Source organism: Carettochelys insculpta, chromosome 3 (genome assembly GCF_033958435.1).
Source record: "Carettochelys insculpta isolate YL-2023 chromosome 3, ASM3395843v1, whole genome shotgun sequence".
Taxonomy (NCBI): Eukaryota; Metazoa; Chordata; order Testudines; family Carettochelyidae; genus Carettochelys; species Carettochelys insculpta.
The window spans coordinates 168,910,001-168,930,736 of record NC_134139.1 but is presented as its reverse complement, the minus strand read 5'-3'; the positions used below and the strand labels follow the sequence as shown (position 1 = coordinate 168,930,736).

Genomic DNA, 20,736 nt, shown 5'->3' with positions numbered 1-20,736 from the left:
CGTTCTCCAGGGCTGGCAACGTCGATGTTCAACTTCGACGTTGCTCAGCCCAACATCGAAATAGGCACAGCGAGGGAACGTCTACACGCCAAAGTAGCACACATCGAAATAAGGGAGCCAGGCACAGCTGCAGACAGGGTCACGGGGCGGACTCAACAGCAAGTCGCTCCCTTAAAGGGCCCCTCCCAGACACACTTTCATTAAACAGTGCAAGATACACAGAGCCAACAACTAGTTGCAGACCCTGTATATGCAGCACGGACCCCCAGCTGCAGCAGCAGCAGCCAGAAGCCCTGGGCTAAGGGCTGCTGCCCACGGTGACCACAGAGCCCCGCAAGGGCTGGAGAGAGAGTATCTCTCAACCCCCCAGCTGATGGCCGCCATGGAGGACCCCGCTATTTCGATGTTGCGGGACGCGGATCGTCTACACGTCCCTACTTCGATGTTGAACGTCGAAGTAGGGCGCTATTCCCATCCCCTCATGGGGTTAGCGACTTCGACGTCTCGCCGCCTAACGTCGATTTCAACTTCGAAATAGCGCCCAACACGTGTAGACGTGACGGGCACTATTTCGAAGTTACTGCCGCTACTTCGAAGTAGCGTGCACGTGTAGACGCAGCCAAGAAGTGACATCACAAGATCAGAAAAGAGGCTATTAATAGCCAAACTGAGCAATTGCCTCCATCAGCACTAGTCTGGTTTGGATGAAAGTCACAGAATTAATATATTATGAAGATGCAAGACCAACAAATTACAAAAAGCATCTATTCTGGAATGCTACTAAATTAGCAGAGATTATGTGAGCAGAAAAAGCTTGGTGACATGATCAGATCATCAGTGACAGACATAGATTGACCATCCAGCCAGTCTATCTGAAGAATTTAGGTAGAAATGAATCCAGGCAGTGTTTGATCTGCAAGAAAATCCCTTTGGAATTTGCTTCGATTCCAGCAATCATGGAATAATTTGCTTGTTTTTATGGTTTTTTTGGGCAATTGTGGTTATCTAAAATTAACGCAGACACAAATTTTATAATCACAACCCTGTATCTTCATGCATCCTAAAGGCTTTGGGCCATATCTTCAGATGATATAAATCAGCATACCTCCACTTACTTCAATAGAGTAATGCTGATTTAGGCTAGCTGGAAATCTGACACTGTAAGGTAAAGCAGAGAAAGGTGAATAGCAGTTAGAGGTAACCCATTTAGATGCTAAGTGCACTAGTACTTCACTTTTACTGATTTTGCAATGGAGATACAAGTAGGTTATCAAATTAACATATCATTCTTTCCTTGCTCTTGTTAAAAAATATAACATCTACCTTAGAATTTACTTATACAGGTTCTCCTGGCTAAATTCAAACATTCCGTAAGGTTCTGTGGTGGGGATACCTTTAATCTAACAGTGGTTGGGTAAGTAAACTGATCAATAAGAGTCTGGTTTAAATTTAGTCCAACAGCTCATAAAAGTAAATGAGGCAAGTAGAACATTCAAGTTTTGAAGTAATAGCAGAGTCTGATTAAGGTGAGATGAATAGACCAGTCTATTGTTTAAGGAAATTATATACTTTATCTGGTAAAAAGAGTGAAAGCCAAGTATGATGACGCAGACAGTTAAATATAACCTGTGGTTTTTCCAAAGGGAGCACACATAGGCTTGTTTATTTGTTTTTAAATATTTTGCAATGACAATAAACATTAAAAGTGCATTGAAGTTTCTTCAGCAGATTTAAGCACAGGTTTTAATCTTTTGCATCAGACAGTACATTGATCCTAGCCTTCCCATAGTCTGCTTTGAAAAAAAAAACCAAAAAAACAAAACATGCTTTTTGTTACCTGACATTCAACTATTAATTTGACTTATCTTTAGCTTGCAATTGTGTGTGGCAGGAATGATCAGGAAAATAACTGCCTTAATCTGAACCAAAGCTCATCAGCCTTCCACATTAGCAGCGACTTAAACCATTGTAGTCAGTGCTACTTATAATGGTTTCCTCTGGCAGTGTAGACACTAGGATTATATCAGATCATATAAGAAGTATACAAAAGTACATGGAACCTGTTCAATTTGCTGGATAAAAGGTATCATATAATTAATTATTTTATAATAGTAATATTCCCTTGTTTCGCTGACTGAATGTGGCTCACCTGATATCCTACTGGAGATATTCTTAAGTGGATTTTGTTGGAGACTCAAATTGTTCTCTCAGCCATACTCATTTTAGTTTAGCCCTTATTAATTCTGATTGAAAAATGGGGAAGCTTTTAGTTTGGGGGGCAGGCTTCAAATGCTTATGAAACTTTCCCACCCATCACCAAAATTCAAAATGATGGTAAAAAATTATTCCAATCTGAAAAATCCCAGTGGCTCTAGTTCTTAGCTTTCTAGCTTGGCATTCAAATCTGGATTCTTCCTTCCTAAACATAACAGTAAAAGGCAGAGCCAAAACTCCTATTGACTTCCATAGGTTAGGATTTCACAGTATTCCAATATAAATCTCTTCAGTTATCAATTCCTGTCATGAGTTGACCTTGCCGTGATGCTATCTTTATAAACACTAGCCCAGCTGCTTGCATACACCACTTTAGTAGTTATTTTGTAACCATGTTTTCTAGAGTTATTTTGGAAGCAATTTTTCTAGAGTTTCTAACTCTAGACACTTATCTCCCTTCTTAGCCATTTAATTTCAGGAATACCTTAGCCCTTTTTGTGTGTGTGTATGTGTGTGAAAAAAGATTATTTCATTGTGCTTATTAATATTTATTTATTTATTTACATCTGTAGAGCCAGTTGGGAGTTTTTTTGACAACCTGTATTTGTTTGTTTGTCAGAAAATCCCTATTTGTTAAAACCAAACTTTTTGTAGGAATGAATCAGAGTTGATGAAGTGTACATGAAGAAATGTTCCATGGCCTCAAAATCAATATCCCCGCAAATTTTTTCCATCCAAGTGCAGAATAAATGTTGTTATGTGCATGAGGCATATGTGGATGTGCACCACCAGTAGAAACACACGTTGCTGGGTGCTGCCAACTGTGGATGTTCTGCTGATCAGCTGGGCAGTATCTGAATCTTTCTTTTGTGGCCACCCAAGCTGCGTCTACACGTGCACGCTACTTCGAAGTAGCGGCACTAACTTCGAAATAGCGCCCGTCACGTCTACACGCGTCGGGCGCTATTTCGAAGTTAACTTCGACGTTAGGTGGCGAGACGTCGAAGTCGCTAACCTCATGAGGAGATAGGAATAGTGCCCTACTTCAACGTTGAACGTCGAAGTAGGGACAGTGTAGACGATCCGCATCCCGCAACATCGAAATTGACAGTTCCTCCATGGCGGCCATCAGCTGGGGGGTTGAGAGACGCTCTCTCCAGCCCCGCAGCTCACTGGTAGCCGCGTGGAGCGGCCCCTTAAAGGTCCCCTCCCCCGCCCTGACTGCAGGAGGCTGAGGCAACGTGCAGGCTCCTGCCTGTACACGCGGCGGTGAGCCTGCACAGCCCTCAGCCCCTGACAGCAGCCATGGCTGCCCAGCAGCCCCCCCAGCGCCCCCAGGGGACCCCCCCCAAGAGGAGCCACAGCAGCCAGGGCAGCCAGAGGGCCACGCAGTCTGGGAAGCGGCAGCGGGGCCCCTCTTGGACGGAGGCCGAGATGCGGGACCTGCTGGGGCTCTGGAGCGAGGAGGAGGTGCTCCAGGTAATGGGGAGCAAGAGGCGGAACGCGGATGCGTTCGCTCGGCTGGCCGATGGCCTGGCTGCCCGGGGTCACCCTGCCCGCACTCCGGACCATGTCCGGAGTAAGGTCAAGGAGCTGCGGCAGGGTTATGCCCGGGCCCGGGATGCGGCCAGCCGATCTGGGGCCGCCCCTGTCACTTGCCCCTTTTACAGGGAGCTCAGGGACATCCTGGGCTCCCGGCACACCTCCTCCCCTCCGGCCACCCTTGACACCTCGGCTGACGAGCCCGAGCAGGCCCTGCAGCCGGGCTCCGCCCTGGAGGTAAGCCCCGCACCCCGGGGGCCCCCCCCGGAGGCCATCCCCGGGACATCGCGGCAGGAGGAGGAGGAGGAGGAGGAGGGGGGCTCCTCCTCCACCGATTCCAGCCTGCAGATCCTCCTCCTGCCATCCCGGAGCAGCAGCAGGGCCTCCGACCCCCGGGGATCTCCGGACCGTGGGAGCGGACCCACAGGTAGGTACCCCTCTCTGGTGGACACCCCGGGGCTTGAGGGGCGGCGGGAACACAGATGTGTCCAGGGCCCCCCACACGCTCACATGGCCATGGCCCCAAGGACACCAGGGCCATGGCCCTCACAGCACTGCAGCCATCAGCCCCTGACCCCCGCCACCCTGCATGACAGTGCCATGCCCCATCCCCGGGCCAGGGGGGAGCGGAACCTCGAGGGGCCCCCGGGCGGAGGGGGTCGGACACCCCGCAGCAGCAGCATGCAATGGAGTGGGGGGAGTGCCAAAGGGAGACTCAGGCTACATATGAGCCACCCGAGCCGAGGAGCTCCCAGGGCCAAAGGAGGATCCTGGCGCTACAGCTGGCAGGTGACACCTCTGCCCTGAACAAAGAGGAGGGAGGAGCCGAGCTGGCTTGGAATTGGGGGGCGAGGGCGGGGGCCACAGGTAGAGGCTAGGGGAAGGGAGAGCTGGTAGGCAGCCAGCCAGAGGAGGGGGAAAGCTGCATCCCAGAGGGGCCTCCCTTGGGGTCTTCTCCCCACGACGGGTTGGAAGGACTGTCTCTTCCGACAGCTGGTGCTGTCACTCCTGCCAGAAACTGGCCATCTGTGGCCTAAGAAACCTCTCCTGCTCTCAGACCCTGCGGGGTGAAGTGAGAGTCGCTCCCACCAGGGGACGGGGTGCAGGGCAGGGGGACCCCTGAACCCCATCCATCACAGCAGCATCTCCCGGGGACGGGGATGGGGAACCTGCAGCACAGGGCTGGGGGGACAAAGGCCACGGCTCGGGGCCCACACTAACGCCTGTCTCCATTCTTCTTTCCCCCCTCCTCTCCTGTGTCCTGCACCTGCACCTGCACCATCCGAAGGACCGGAAGAGAGCGCCAGTAAGGCATCAGTCGTCCCGGAGACCCCTCCGGGACCCTCGCTCCAGGGCAGCCCCTCGGCTGAGGAACGACCGGCCCCGCGGAGGGCCAGACGGCGGACCCCGCGCCTGCTACCGGCGGCGGCCACAGACCCCCAGCTGCTGGCCATCCACCGCCGGCAGCTGGAGGTGTCGGAGCAGCACCTCCGGCTGCAGAAGCAGGCGCTGGACTGGCGCAGAGAGGCATGGGGGGCCTTTCTGGATACAATCAATCGGCTGATTGATTCCCTGGTCCCCCATGCCGCGCCGGCCGCGCCACCGCCCGCCATGCCCGCTCCTGCAGCCCCACCACCGGCTGCTCCAGCCGTCGCCGGGCCGTCCGCCGTCGCCCCACCACCTCCCCGCGAGGGCCACCATGCCGAGGGACCCCTGGAGCCACCCGCGACTCGCCGGCGCCGCTACCTTCCGGTGGAGCCCGCTCCCACCCAGCCGCGCACCAGACTGCAGGCCCGCCGGAGCTCCCGGCCGGGCATGCCCACTGCTGGGCTGTAGGGGCGAGGGGCCCGGGACGTGGCCCCCCCCCTTGTTGGACAGACTTTGGGGACTGGGTGGGTGGTGTGGGTGTTTCCCCTGTTTGCCCCGTCCCCCCCTGTACATAGTTCTCCCCGTTCTCCTCCCTGCTTTTTGTTTTTCTTTTGATGGCGCACAGTGCTTTCATTTTTATTGTTGTACATAGTTTTATTTGTGCCCATCTTGGTTTTGTTGAATGTTTGTCCCTCCTTTTTGGTTTCTGTCTCACATATATATATTTTTTTATTTAAAAAAAAAAAAAACAATCGTGAGGACAAAAAAAACATTTACGTTCACCCACAAGTTCGTGCTGTCATTTCTCCTGGACAAGTGGGGGTGGGGGCGGTGGGGTGCTCCATGGTGGTGTGGGCGTTGGGGCAGGAGTGTGGGGGAGGAAGGGGCGGGCAGTAGGGGGCCTGGGCAGAGTTCACCCCGTGGCCTGGTCGTCGAAGTGGGCCCTCAGGGCCTCCCGGACCCGGGTCCCCTCTGGGTCCACCTGCCGACTGGGGGCAGCAGGTGGCTGGAGGTGTGCCCTGCCGGCCTCGGCGGCCCAGCCCTGAAGAAAGCTCTCCCCCTTGCTCTCCACGAGGTTGTGCAGGGCGCAGCAGGCACCCACTATCTGGGGGATGTTGTTGGGGCTGGCATACAGGCGGGTGAGGAGACATCGCCATCGTCCCTTGAGGCGGCCAAATGAGCGCTCCACCACCTGGCGCTCACGGTTCAGGCGCTGGTTGAAGCGCTCCTGGCTGGCGGAGAGGTGGCCTGTGTAGGGGTGCATGAGCCACGGCCGGAGGGGGTAGGCCGCATCCGCAACGATGCAGAAGGGCATGGTGGTGTCCCCCAGAGGGATCTCCTGCTGGGGGATGTAGGTCCCCGCCTCCAGCCGGCGGCACAGGCCCGAATTGCGGAACACCCGGGCATCGTGGGTGCTGCCAGGCCAGCCCACGTAAATGTCCTGGAACCGTCCCCGGCTGTCCACCAAGGCCTGCAGGACGACTGAATGGTAGCCCTTCCGATTGACGTATCGGCCTCCACTGTGGTCCGGGGCGCGGATGGGGATGTGAGTCCCATCCAGAGCCCCGAAGCAGTTGGGGAAGCCCAGGGTGGCAAAAGCGGCGACAGTGGCACGTGGGTCCCCCAGCCTCACGAGCCTGTGCAGGAGCATGGAGTTGATGACACGCACGACCTGCAGAGAAAGCACATGGGACAGCCCCAATGAGGGGTGAGCAGGGTGTGCATGGCCCTGCCCTGCCCTGCCCTGGCCCCCCTGCCCTGCTCTGCCCTGCCCTGGCCCCCCTGCCCTGGCTCCCCTGCCCTGGCCCCCCTGCCCTGCTCTGCCCTGCCCTGCCCTGCCCTGGCCCCCCTGCCCTGGCTCCCCTGCCCTGGCCCCCCTGGCCTGCCCTGCCCTGCCCTGCCCTGTCCTGGCTCCCCTACCCTGCCCTGCCCTGCCCTGGCCCCCCCTGCCCTGCCCTGCCCTGCCCTGGCCCCCCTGCTCTGCCCTGGCCCCCCTGGCCTGCCCTGGCCTCCCCCTGTGGGTTCTCTTACCTCCATGAAGACAGCCCCGACGGTGGCCTTTCTGACGCCAAACTGCTGCCCCACGGATCGGTAGCTGTCCGGAGTGGCCAGCTTCCAGACAGTGATGCCGACCCGTTTCTCCACAGGGAGGGCATGCCGCATGGCAGTGTCCCGGTGCCTGAGTGCGGGGTTGAGCCACTGGCACAGCTCCAGGAATGTCTGTCGGGTCATCCTGAAGTGGCGGACCCAGTGCTCGTCGTCCCACTCCCCAAGCACCAGCTGCTCCCACCAGTCGGTGCTGGTGGGGTAGCTCCACAGCCGCCGGCGTGTGAGGCGGGGGGTGGAGCGGGGTGCTGCAAGGGTAGGGGCTGAGCCCTGCTGCCCTGGGGGCATGTCCTCCCCTGGGGCAAGAAGGTGCTCAGCTGCCCCCAACATGACAAGAGCCAGGGCAAGCCCTGCTCCTGCTGGGAGGGCTGGGTGGACCTCTAGCTGCTGCTGCTGCTGCTGCTGCTGCTGCTGCTGCTGCTGCTGCTGGGGGTCCATGACTGCGGCGCTCGGGGTCTGTGTGCCTATATGGCTCGTCAGACCGCGTGCTGTGCAGGCTGAGTGTATGTGGGAGGGGCCCTTTAAGGGAGCGGCTAGCTGTTGCCCCGGAAGCGCTAGTCCGCCCGTTGACCCTGTCTGCAGCTGTGCCTGGCATCCCTATTTCGATGTGTGCTACTTTGACGTGTAGACGTTCCCTCGCTGCCCCTATTTCGATGTCGGGCTGCGCAACGTCGAAGTTGAACATCGACGTTGCCGGCCCTGGAGGACGTGTAGACGTTATTCATCGAAATAGCCTATTTCGATGTCGCAACATCGAAATAAGCTACTTCGATGTAGGGTGCACGTGTAGACGTAGCCCCAAGCACGTAGCTTACCAGGAACACTGGCCAAGATGGAAGTTCTGGTCAAATTGAGAAGAAGAGAGAGAACCTCTATGATGATTGCCAGTGCTTTTCTTGCTATATCCTTTTTCACATGAACGTATGTTGCTCAATATAATCCTCAATTTTTCACTTGGAAAAACATATTCTCAAGCGTTTTAGGAGTTAGATTTGAATGGCAGTATACCACATATACCCGCCATATGAGTGAACATATTGACAATAAAATCAGACAATATCTTTGCTAGTATGTAAAAACCTGTATTGAAGAGTTATTGGTAAAGACTTCATCATTCTAGGTAGCTGGGATTTTGAAAAGTCTCTTTTGTTTTACTTTCTGTTGCTGTGATTGAATCTGCAACTTAGATTTATAATATATATAAAATAAGCAATGGATTGGCTGTGCTCCCACGGCAACATGCAAAGTAACAATGAAATCTAGCTGAAGGATACAAATCTGTGGGATCAGTTAAATGTGCAGAATGCATTTTATTGAGTCTCTGTCAAGCATTTTGAAACTTTCTCTCAATGAAGTTTCTAGAAGTATATTGAAATTACTGACATTTGTTTGGCAAAACAAATCAAGGCCCTATTAGCATTTTTCTATTGGAGATTTATCTAGAAATGACAATGGGGATGGAGGATAATTTTGCAGCATATATTACTCTTCAGCTTCGTATGTACCTGCAGAGAATATTAGGGCATGTACTGCACTTATATTATTGTGGGTATGTGAGAGGTTAAATGTGGGTGAAAGTGAGAGAGTGATTTTAAATATATGGAATCTTATAGGGCTCATTGGGTTGCTAGGAGCCACTCTGGAATGTTTGTTCCAAAGTCAGCAGATGGGTAAGTATGTGTATGTGGAGACTTGCCAGCCAGAGATGTTTTGCTTCAGGCTGGCTGAAGCTGCCAAGAAAGCTTACTCCTGACTACTGAGACTGGTCTATCAGGGAAAACAGAGGCACTGACTGCCCAGATGGTAGTGGAGAGCCCAGAGTGAGACTAGGAGAACACTGGACTCAATCCTTTACGAAAAGGAAGCCTGATATTTGAAATACATCTTTGGGTCCTGAAAAGGAAAATGTGTAATTCTGGATGATCGTACTGGAGTTCAATCGCAAGCTTCAATTGCAACTAGTAAGTTAAAAGTTTCTTAATTCAGTAAGGAGGGTAATAGTGGCAAATGAGGATCCCTGTATCTACCTTCAAAGAATACCTACTGTATGATATAGATAATTGTGAAGGATATTGTTATTATACAAAAGGATTATTTGCCACCTTCTTACCACATATGGATGTTACAGAAAGCTCTCTGGGCTGCTGCTATCTTGTCATGCATCTAAGGAGCCAGCAGCTACTTCAGGTTGTGAGCCTCATTAAGAAAGGGAAGGGCACTTTCTCATGTGACAGATCAAATATAATCTGCTACCCTACAGTTGGTCCATGCTGTGAGATGCAATATACAAATGTGCCAAATCTGCCTTTGGAACATGTACATTCTCTAACAAAGACTGGATCGATGAAAATGTTCACATTCTTAGGCCTCTTCTTGAAGAAAAACACAAGGCACATCTGAGTAACGTAAAGAACCTATCTCAAACCATAAGGGATCGACTTTGATATGTAAGATCTGTTCTTCAGAGAGAATCTAGGCAGTCTGCGAACAAGCATTGGGCTGATGTATGTTCTAACATTCAAAAGGCATCTGATTTGGGTGACCTGAAAGCCATGTATGATGGACTGAAGAATGCACTTGGACCAAACATTATCAAAATTGCCCCACTGAAGCAGTTAAATGAACAGGTGATCACAGACAAGAAGCTGCAGATGTCCAGATGGGAGGAACACTATTCAAGTCTGTATTCTCATGAGCGTACAATACAACCTGAACTTGCCATCCTCATCCCAAGTCTTCCAGAAATGTCTGAGCTATATGCAGAGCCTACGGAGGAGGAAATTTCTCAAGCTCTTGATGCTCTCTCCAATGGATAAGCATCAGGAAACAAGAATTCCAGCTGAAGTCCTGAAGTCAAACAACGCTGTGTTCTTCCCCGTCCTCTATGATTTATTCCTTAAATGTTGGAGAGCAGGTGATGTCCCACATGACATGAAGGATGCAAATATCATTACTCTCTATAAAAACAAAGGTGACAAGGGTGACTGGAACAACTACAGAGGCATCTCATTACTGATCATCACAGGCAAAGCATTTACTTATGTCATTCTCAAACACCTGCAAAAACTCACAGATCGAGTCTATCCAGAAACAAATTGTGGCTTCAGGGCTGTCAGGTCAACAATGGATATGATTTTCTCACTTAGACAACTACAAGAAAAATGCAGAGAACAAGGAAAGCTGTTATTCATAGCATTAGTGGACTTAACAAACACATTAACACATGGTTTAAATCGTGATGGGAACTTTCTGAGTCACTATAGGGGCTTGTCTGCATACTTGGCTCAATCTAATTCTTGACCTTCCCCCCCACCCCTCCACTCTCTGATTTGCTCACCTTGATTATCTTTTTCTGATTTGTCCTCCTTGCTTACTGTTTTTGGTTCTCTGTGCCTTAAATATTGAGTCTGTTCTGGTCTGGCTATGATCTGAAGAAGTGGGTCTGTCCCACGAAAGCTCACCTAATAAACTATTTTGCTAGTCTTTAAAGTGCTACTTGACTGCTTTTTGCATTTGACACAGTTAGTAGATCAGGACTATGCAGAGTATTAACCAAGATTGGCTGCCCACTGACCCTGCTCAAGCTGATAGCATCCTTTCACGAAAACATGAAAGCAACATGGTGTGTTGCTCTACCCTCTTTGACATATTCTCAGTTCTACTAAACTATGTATTTCAAAACTCACGCAGTGATACATTTCCTCCACACAAGATGAGATGGTTCTCTCAACAACCTGGCAAAACTCAAGGCCAAAACTAAGGTCAAGAAAGTGCTTATCAGGGAATTCCTCTTCACACGTGATGCAGCTTTCATCTCTCATAATGAAGACATGTTAGTCACTGATGGATTCTCTATCCAAAGCCCATAAGTTGTTTTCCCTTGATATAAGTATGAAGAAAACTGTTGTGTTCACTGAAGGTATACCTCAGAGACCTAATGTCATTCTGGATAACAGCTCATTAGATGTGGTTCAGCAGTTCTATTACCTTGGATCTACTGCCACCACAAACCTATCCATGGATGAAGAACTGAACATCAGAATCTGGCAGGCAGCTAAGATTTTTTGGCAGACTTATGAAATGAGCATGGAATTAAAATAAAGATATTAATCTACCAGGCATATGTATTGAATATCCTGCTATATGGTTCTGAGGCCTGGACCACACACTCAAACCAGGAGAAAAAAAATTGAACAGCTTCCAGCTTCGCTGCCTCCGCAGAAATATGAATATCAACTTGCAAGAAAAAGTTTCAAATCCAGATGTCCTGTCAAGATCTGGCATACCCAGCCTCATAGCGACCCTCAACAGCAGAAGACTATGATGGCTTGGTTATGTGAGAAGAATGGGTGATGAACATCTTCCCAAATAAATCCTCTTCGGTGAACTGTCATGTGTGTTGAGAAACAGAGGAAGACCAAAGCTAAGATTCAAGGATACATGTAAAAATGCCTTGAAATAGCTCAACATTAATCCAAAATCCTGGGATTGAAATACCTGGCAATGATTGCTACGACAGGGCTTGTAATCCTTTGATAGTATATGTGCAAGTCATGCAAACGAACTTCATCTTAGAAGGAAAAATTCTCAGACTCCAGAATTTGGATATAGACTGATGTGGTTATTGTAATCAACCGTGGAAATCCAATATTGGATGGATAAGCCACGAGAGAAGCTGCAGACTCAAACACCTCCCACAGATACTCACCATCACTGCTAACCACCATCTCTCGAGACGAAAAGGGACCATATATAAGTTATTTCCCACAACCCACTGGCATTATGTCTTTACTACCTTGAATGACTTTCAGCTAGGTAACACTCAACTAAGACCTTCTGTTTGTAGCCTGGTACCTTAAAATTGATGAACTACACTATTCTGGAAAAATACAAGAGAAAGGCACCAGAACAGATGTCTTACAACATCCCACACAGAGACACTGAATAGCACTAGCTCTGTACCACACCATGAGAAATAATGGAGTCAACACAAGTACACCTTCGTCTAATCCTCCCATTGTTCATAGATATGTCAACAACACCTTATGTTCTCTTGTCACTCAGTTAAAGTATGTGCACAGTATCAGCCTCATATTCCATTTCATTACTGCACACATGCATGGAACTGAAGCATATTTGACAGGCATGATTTCCTTTTATTAAGCTTGTCTGATGGTATCTCACTAAATTAGATATGAAACATAAGTTTCAAATTATTTCTGCTTCTTATTAATATTTCTAGTGTCTTTCCCAGAGCTGCAGTGATCAGAAATTCCATCCTGATCCTGAAGAAATTTTTACCAAAAACAACAGATTTCTACACTTTTCAGTTTCAGCTTACTAGGATTTTCAGGTGGAAAAATATTTCATCTCATATTTTTACCAGTTCTATTCCTAATCCATTCATTCATCCATACATGGGGAGCAAAGTGAACAGGGAGCTGCAGACAGGGGAGTTTAAGAGGTAGAGCAAGTGATCCTGCCACTGAAGAAGCTACCAGGTGAGAGCGCTGGCTTTTGGGGTGAGTGAGTGTGCTTAACTGTTTGATTTTGAACTGCCATTTTGATTTCAGGTGGGTCAGTTTCAGTTTCTGTGGCAGTTGGGACTGTGTGCCTGACCTTTGTTCCCTTGATTGCCTTTGATCAGCCTTCCCCCGTGTGACTCACGGGGGGCGGGGGAGGGCTTGACCTAGGCCAGCAGGCTTTTAAAAGCCAGAGGCAAGAGCAACCAGTGGGGAGAGTTTGACAGAGGGAGGCCTACGATGGTTAGGAAGACCTGCAAAACCTGCGCCAGCACTACTGCTGTCTCCTCCACCTGTGCCTGTAGCCGGATAGACTGCCTGACCATGGAAGCCTCCACCCAGATCCTGGTGTGGCTTTGCAGGGACTGTGGCTTGCAGTTCCCACTCACTGATATCCAGGCTGAGGGACCATCCAGTGCAAAAGGTGCCTGCTGGTGGAATCTCTCAGGTGGCAGGTGGGAGAGCTACAGCAGGAAGTAGCTAGGCTGAGGAGTATCCAACTCCATGAGCAGTTCCTGGATAGCATTCATGTGGAGACAGCTGAGGTAACTGTCTCAGTACACAGGACACAGGATGACTGATAAACCACTGGTGGAGGAGGAGATAGATCAAGGTGGACACTGGCAGCTTGTTACTTCTGGCAGTAGGCAGTGTTCCATCCCTGCTCAGAACCTTCCCACTGTGGTACTAGGAAACCGATACTCTGTACTTGATACACGAGACAAAGAATTGCCCCATACAGCAGAGGAGAAGCCTCGTACCCCCAAGGCTGGTAAGTCTGCTGCCACCACTGCAAGGAGGAAACGTAGAGTAGTGGTGGTCGGGGACTCTCTTCTGATGGGGATGGAGGTGCCCATCTGTCGCCCTGACATTTCATCTCGGGATGTATGCTGCCTGCCAGGGGCCCGTATCCGAGACGTTACTGAGGTGTTGTTGACGATTATCTGGCCCTCTGACTACTATCCCATGCTTCTCATCCATGTGGGCACTAATGATTCTGCAAGGTGTGACACTGAGCAGGTCAAGAGTGACTTCAGGGCTCTGGGGGCACAGGTGAGGGAGTTTGGGGCACAGGTGGTATTCTCCTCAATCCTGCCTGTCAATGGTAGGGGCCAAGGCAGAGACAGGTACATCCTGGAGGTGAATGCCTGGCTTCGAAGATGGTGTCTCCAGGAAGGCTTTGGCTTCCTTGACCATGGGATGCTATTCCAGGAAGGATTGCTAGGCAGAGATGGCATTCACCTTTAGAGGAGGGGGAAGACTGTATTTGGACACAGACTGGCTAACCTAGTGAGGAGGGCTTTAAACTAGGTTCAATGGGAACAGGGGAGCAAAGCCCACAGGTAAGTGGAGAACATGGAAACCTGGGAGATGAGTCAGAAATGGGAGGCAACAATGTCAGGGTAAAAAGAGGGTCAGGGCAAAACAGGGAGGCAAGATCAAATCAATATCTTAGATGCCTATATACAAATGCAAGAAGTATGGGTAATAAGCAAGAAGAACTGGAAGTGCTAATAAATAAATACAACTATGACATCGTTGGCATCATGGAAACTTGGTGGGATAATACATATGATTCATATGTTGGTATTGAAGGGTACAGCCTGCTTAGCAAGGATAGACAGGGAAGAAAGGGAGGAGGTGTTGCCTTATATATTAAAAATGTACACACTTGGGCTGAGGTGGAGATGGACATAAGAGATGGATGTGTTGTGAGTCTCTGGGTTAGACTAAGAGGGGTAAAAAACAAGCGTGATGTCCTGTAACGAGTCTACTACAGGCTACCTACTCAGGTGGAAGAGGTGGATGAGGCTTTTTTTAAACAACTAACAAAATCATGCAGGGCCCAGGATTTGGTGGTGATGGGGGACTTCAACTATCCAGATATATGTTGGGAAGCTAATACAGCAGGGCACACACTATCCAGTAAGTTCTGGGACTGTATGGCTACGTCTACACATGCACGCTACATCGAAATAGCTTATTTCGATGTAGTGACAGCGAAATAAGCTATTTCGATGAATAGCATCTACACGTCCTCCAGGGCTGGCAACGTCGATGTTGGGCAGCACCACATCGAAATAGGCGCTGCGAGGGAACGTCTACAAGCCAAAGTAGCACACATCGAAATAAGGGTGCCAGGAACAGCTGCAGACAGGGTCACAGGGTTGACTCAACAGCAAGCCGCTCCCTTAAAGGGCCCCTCCCAGACACACTTGCACTAAACAGCACAAGATACACAGAGCTGACAACTAGTTGCAGACCCTGTGCATGCCGCATGGATCCCCAGCTGCAGCAGCAGCAGCCAGAAGCCCTGAGCTAAGGGCTGCTGCACACGGTGACCATAGAGCCCCGCAGGGGCTGGAGAGAGAGCGTCTCTCAACCCCTCAGCTGATGGCCGCCATGGAGGACCCCGCTATTTCAATGTTGCGGGATGCGGATCGTCTACACGTTCCGTACTTTGACGTTGAACATCGAAGTAGGGCGCTATTCCCATCCCCTCATGGGGTGAGTGACCTCGACGTCTCGCCGCCTAACGTCGAAGTTAACTTCGAAATAGCGCCCAACATGTGTAGCCGTGACGGGCGCTATTTCGAAGTTGGCGCCGCTACTTCGAAGTAGCGTGCACGTGTAGATGCGGCTTATTAGAGACAATTTTTTATTCCAAAAGGTTGAAAAAGTTGTCGGGGGAAGCTGTTCTAGATTTGATTTTAACAAATAGGGAGGAATTGGCTGAGAATTTGAAAGTGGAAGGCAGCTTGCATGAAAGTGATCATGAAATCATAGAGTTGACAATTCTCAGGAAGGGTAGAAGGGAAAACAGCAAAATAGAGATAACGGAGTTCAGGAAGGCAGATTTTGGTAAACTCAGACAGCTGTTAGGTAAGGTCCCATGGGAAGCAAAACTGAGTGGAAAGACAGCTGAGGAGAGTTGGCAGTTTTTCAAAGGGACATTATTAAGGGCCCAAAAATAAGCTATCCTGCTGCGTAGGAAAGATAGAAAGTATGGCAAAAGACTGCCTTGGCTTAACCAGGAGATCTTGCATGATCTCAAAATAAAAAAGGAATCATATAAAAAGTAGAAACAAGGACAAATTACAAAGGATGAATATAGGCAAACAACACAAGAATGAAGGAGCAAGATTAGAAAGGCTAGGGTGCAAAATGAGCTCAAACTAGCTACAGGCATAAAGGGAAACAAGAAGGCTTTTTATAAATGCATTAGAAACAAGAGGAAGACCAGGGACAGGGTAGAGCCATTTCTCAGTGAGGAGGGAGAAACAGTAACAGGGAACTCGGAAATGGCAGAGATGTTGAATGACTTCTTTGTTTCAGTCTTCACTAAGAAGTCTGATGAAGGAATGACTAACATAGTGAATGCTAGTGGGAAAGAGGTAGGTTTAGAAGTGGAAATAAAAACAGAACAAATTAAAAATCACTTAGAAAAATTAGATGTCTGCAAGTCACCAGGGCCTGATGAAATGCATCCTAGAATACTTAAGGAGCTGATAGAGGAGGTATCTGAGCCTTTATCTACCATTCTTGGAAAATCATGGGAGACAGGAGAGATTCCAGAAGACTGGAAAAGGGCAAATATATTGACCATCCATAAAAAGGGAATAAGAATAACCTAGGAAACTACAGGCCAGTCAGCTTAACTTCTGTGTCAGCAAAGATAATGGAGCAGGTAATTAAAGAAATCATCTGCAAGCACTTGGAAGGCGGTAAGGTGATAGGGAACAGCCAGCATGGATTTGTAAAGAACAAATCACGTCAAACCAATCTGATAGTGTTCTTTGATAGGATAACGAGCCTTGTCGATAGGGGAGAAGTGGTGGATGTGGTATACCTAAGACTTTAGTAAAGCATTTGATACTGTCTTGCATGGTATTCTTATCAATAAACTAGGCAAATACAACTGACTGGATTAGCTCTAACTGAAAGCAAAAGAGTCCAACAGAAGGATTCTAATATAGCAGCGTGAGTGATTAAAATTCAAACTATTCTCCACTTCTCCCCATGAAGACATGCTATGGCCATCTCGGTCTAGTAGATTTAGCTGTGGAATATTAAGATTTCGGAATAAGTTATAGTATAGTATGAAAGAAGGAGTTGCCACTAGTTCCTGTGATAGTAATTTCATCAAGATAGAACCTACTATAAGGAAGCTTCCAGTTGTCACAGGCTACAACTTTCCTAGCAATCACCCAGGACGCATGCTCAGAAAGGGAGCACAAGATTGCAGTGAAGATAAAGCATCTGTTTCTGTTTTTTTATCTCAAAATATTTTTGTGGAAGATTATTAGTATTGTACCTGTGTTGTGTTCTCTTTACAATGTAGCCAAGTTCTAGAGCCTTTTCTGTGATCTACATCATATGGCAAAATGTTCTACTGTCATATGTAAGGGAGGAATGGAGCTATTCCAGTTAAACTGAATCACTTCAGATACAATCTGTTAGGCGCAATATGAATTGAGCATCTTTAAGCAAGGTGTCCAAGTACATGAGGTGATCCGTTGACTTCAGTGTGTCTTCTCACATGGGTGAATTTAGTCACTTATTTAAGCACCCAGACCTGAAAATTCTAGCTGAGAGCAATGGGAGCATTCACATAAATAGCCATTTGTAGGAAATAAGCCCTAACAATTTTAATAGTAATCTTGCTATGGTAATCTGCAGATCCTCTTTGAATGGCTATATATTAATGCAATTTTACTCCTTTGATTATCTCAAAAAGATTTTTATAAATGCATCTTAAACTGTTTGTAATTGAAATGTATCTCTGGCGTGATTAATAGGTTTGCATGGTAATTTGGTCACATTTTGATGCTTGATGAAAATGATGATTTAATTACGATAACTTGATGAGGCAGGCACTTTAAAACATTCCTTTTTTTTTAAACTCTTGATTAAGGACCAAGGTCATAGTTAACATACAAGGTTATGACAACAGTAACAGTATTATCTAGATTCTTGGTTGGAAAATTGAAATATCTCCAAGTTCTGACTAGTTACAAAAATGGCCAAACGCTCATTAATTTTTTTCTGCAGAGATTTTTCTGAGCTGGCTATTAAGTCATGGAGCATTTGAGTCCTTCCTCAGAACCCTCCATGTTCTTGAAAATAGATCACTTCTGAGCAAACAGAATCACTTTTGTATCCCCTGCCATTGTGTGAACATATACTGTCTCTCTGCCTCCAACCGAGACTCTTAGGATTCAGTTCTGCTCTCTTACTCAGCCAAAACTTTCACTAAGGGCAGAACAAAGAAAACAGTCCTCTAATACCTTAAAGAGTAACAATATTATTTATTAGGGACTGAGAAAAAAAAGAATTGAGAGTTTTTTTCTTAGTTCCTTTTATCTCAGTTATTCTCCAGATTTGAAGAAGTAGGTCTTTCCCCTCATCACCTAATGAATAATATTTTTAGTCTTTAAGGTGCTACAGGACTGCTTTTTGGTTTTGTGAAGATACAGACTAACATGGCTACCTCTCTAAGGCTACGTCTACACTTGAAGCCTACATCAAAGTAGCCTATTTTGATGTGGCAACATCGAAATAGGCTATTTCGATGAATAACGTCTACCCGTCCTCCAGGGCTGGCAACGTCGATGTTCAACATCGACGTTGCACAGCACCACATCGAAATAGGCGCTGCGACGGAAAGTCTACACGCCAAAGTAGCACACATCGAAATAAGGGTGCCAGGCACAGCTGCAGACAGGGTCACAGGGCAGACTCAACAGCAAGCCACTCCCTTAAAGGGCCCCTCCCAGACACACTTGCACTAAACAGCACAAGATACACAGAGCCGACAACTAGTTGCAGACCCTGTGCATGCCGCATGGATCCCCAGCTGCAGCAGCAGCAGCCAGAAGCCCTGGGCTAAGGGCTGCTGCACATGGTGACCATAGAGCCCCGCAGGGGCTGGAGAGAGAGCGTCTCTCAACCCCTCAGCTGATGGCCGCCATGGCGGACCCCACTATTTTGAAGTTGCGGGACGTGCAACGACTACACGGTCCCTACTTCAACATTGAACGTCGAAGTAGGGCGCTATTCCCATCCCCTCATGGGGTTAGTGGCTTCGACGTCTCGCCGCTTAACGTCGATGTTAACATCGAAATAGCGCCCAACATGTGTAGCCGTGACGGGCACTATTTCGAAGTTAGTGCCGCTACTTCGAAGTAGCATGCACGTGTAGACACAGCTTAAGACTGTTAAAGGAAGGATTCAAGATAAGGCCCTATGATATTATTTATCTCCCTGGAAACTTTTTGCTTCCCTCCTGCAAAAAGCATACACTGTGAGTGCATAGGTGGTGTGATAATTTTTTCCAGTAGACATTCTGAAGATCTGGGTTGAACTGAAAGACTTATAGGGTATGCCTACACTTCGAAGGGGGCATGGTAATCAGGGTGATGGGAGATTACTAATGAAGCACTGCAATGAATATGCAGAACTTCAGTAGGCAAATTTTCCCCTGCAGCAACTTCAAAGTTTCAAACTTTGAAGTGCTGGCATGCCATGTAGCCATGTACACTTCGAAGTGCCCGCAGGAGTAAAAGCACTTTGCAGTAGTGTGGGCACTTCAAAGTGCCCCCAGCTACATGGCATGCAAGCACTTTGAAGTTTGACACTTTGAAGTTGCTGCGGGGGAGAATTTGCTTAATGAAGTGCTGCATATACATCACAGCACTTCATGCGTAATCTCCCTTCACCCTGATTACCAGGCCCCTTCAAAGAGGAGGGCAAGGGTAGACATAATCATAAACACTTATTGCCTATGAAGATAGTGAGAAAAAAACCTATTTGCATGTTAAAGATGACATAGGGTAAAAGAAAAGACCTGTGACATACTCTTCTGGTGAATATTTCACAAAATGAAAATGGATTTGACTGGCTGACAGGGAACCCAAAAAACAAGTAGGTGGTGTTCACATTAGGTGTGTCTGCTTAGGGAGAACAGGATGCAGAACTGTAGGTATGCATGCAGACCAGCTTGTAGGGAATCATCTTTCTTGCAGGTTTGAACTACAATGCATGCGCATTCAGAAATAGGATTGCTTACCAAGCACTTCTATCTCATCAGCCTCCTGTTGCAAGTTCTTCCTCTCAAATCATAGTCTGTCCTGTTTCAACATTTCCCATCAGCCATCACCCTCTTGCCCTCTCACTTAGCCTTTTGGTGATGCCCCGCTTACCAGTACTGGTGTCTTCTTGTCTGCCCTCAGCTCTCTCCGCAGTGCCCTCTCTTCCCTGTCACCCATTGGTATCATTGTTAATTCTCTCCATCTGTTAATTCTCTTCATTGTTGTTCTCCTTTACCTGGGATTCTTCTGTCCCTAATCCCCATTGCAAAGTCCATCCTACCTGGTCACCAGCCCTTGCTTATCCCCGTACCTATTTCCTCTCTCCCTGATTTCTCATGCTATGGACATCTCTGGCAGAAATTCCATGACCAAGCTGACTTCACCATTACATTTTTTTACCTTCAATTAACTTTTCCTGGACAAAGAATTCTACTCTCCAACTTATTTGAAAACCACACTGCAAATGCCAGCAACCTTTTCACCACCTTTGACTTGTTCCTCAAAACTTCTCTGCTTGCTTCCATTTCTGTCCCCATAACAGATACTGCAAATTTTTTTTCCTAGAGAAAATTTACCAGTTATGACATGACCTTCCTCCTTCCCGGGACTCACCTTCTGTTCCAGTGCTATAACTCTTTCTCCTTTCTCTTGTCACTAACTTAGAAGATTTTCATCTGCTCTCCTTAACTAACTTCTGGTTCGCAACTGAGAATCCTGAATGTTAGGGCAATATGCATAATAAATACAGATAGTAACAATGCAGGAACAGATATGTAGGAATACGGTAGGTGTAACTGATGAAGAGCAGCTGGGCTCTGATTCAGAAAATTATTTGCACACATATTTAAGTTTAAGCAAGTGCTAAACAAGGATTGATAACATGTGTTTAAGTG

At 48.0% G+C, this 20,736-nt stretch overlaps 2 protein-coding genes across 2 annotated transcripts in view; both read left to right on the top strand.

The window, feature by feature from the left end:
• Positions 1–20,736, top strand: part of MYOM2 (myomesin 2) — a 214,333-nt gene that overhangs the window by 174,984 nt on the left and 18,613 nt on the right. The gene's annotated exons all lie outside the window — the stretch shown is intronic.
• LOC142010548 (uncharacterized) lies at positions 568–5,902 on the top strand. The gene is made up of 2 exons (XM_074988907.1): positions 568–4,183; positions 5,045–5,902. Exons 1-2 carry the CDS (start codon positions 3,520–3,522, stop codon positions 5,590–5,592), a joined length of 1,212 nt encoding a protein of 403 aa, XP_074845008.1. The 5' UTR covers positions 568–3,519; the 3' UTR covers positions 5,593–5,902.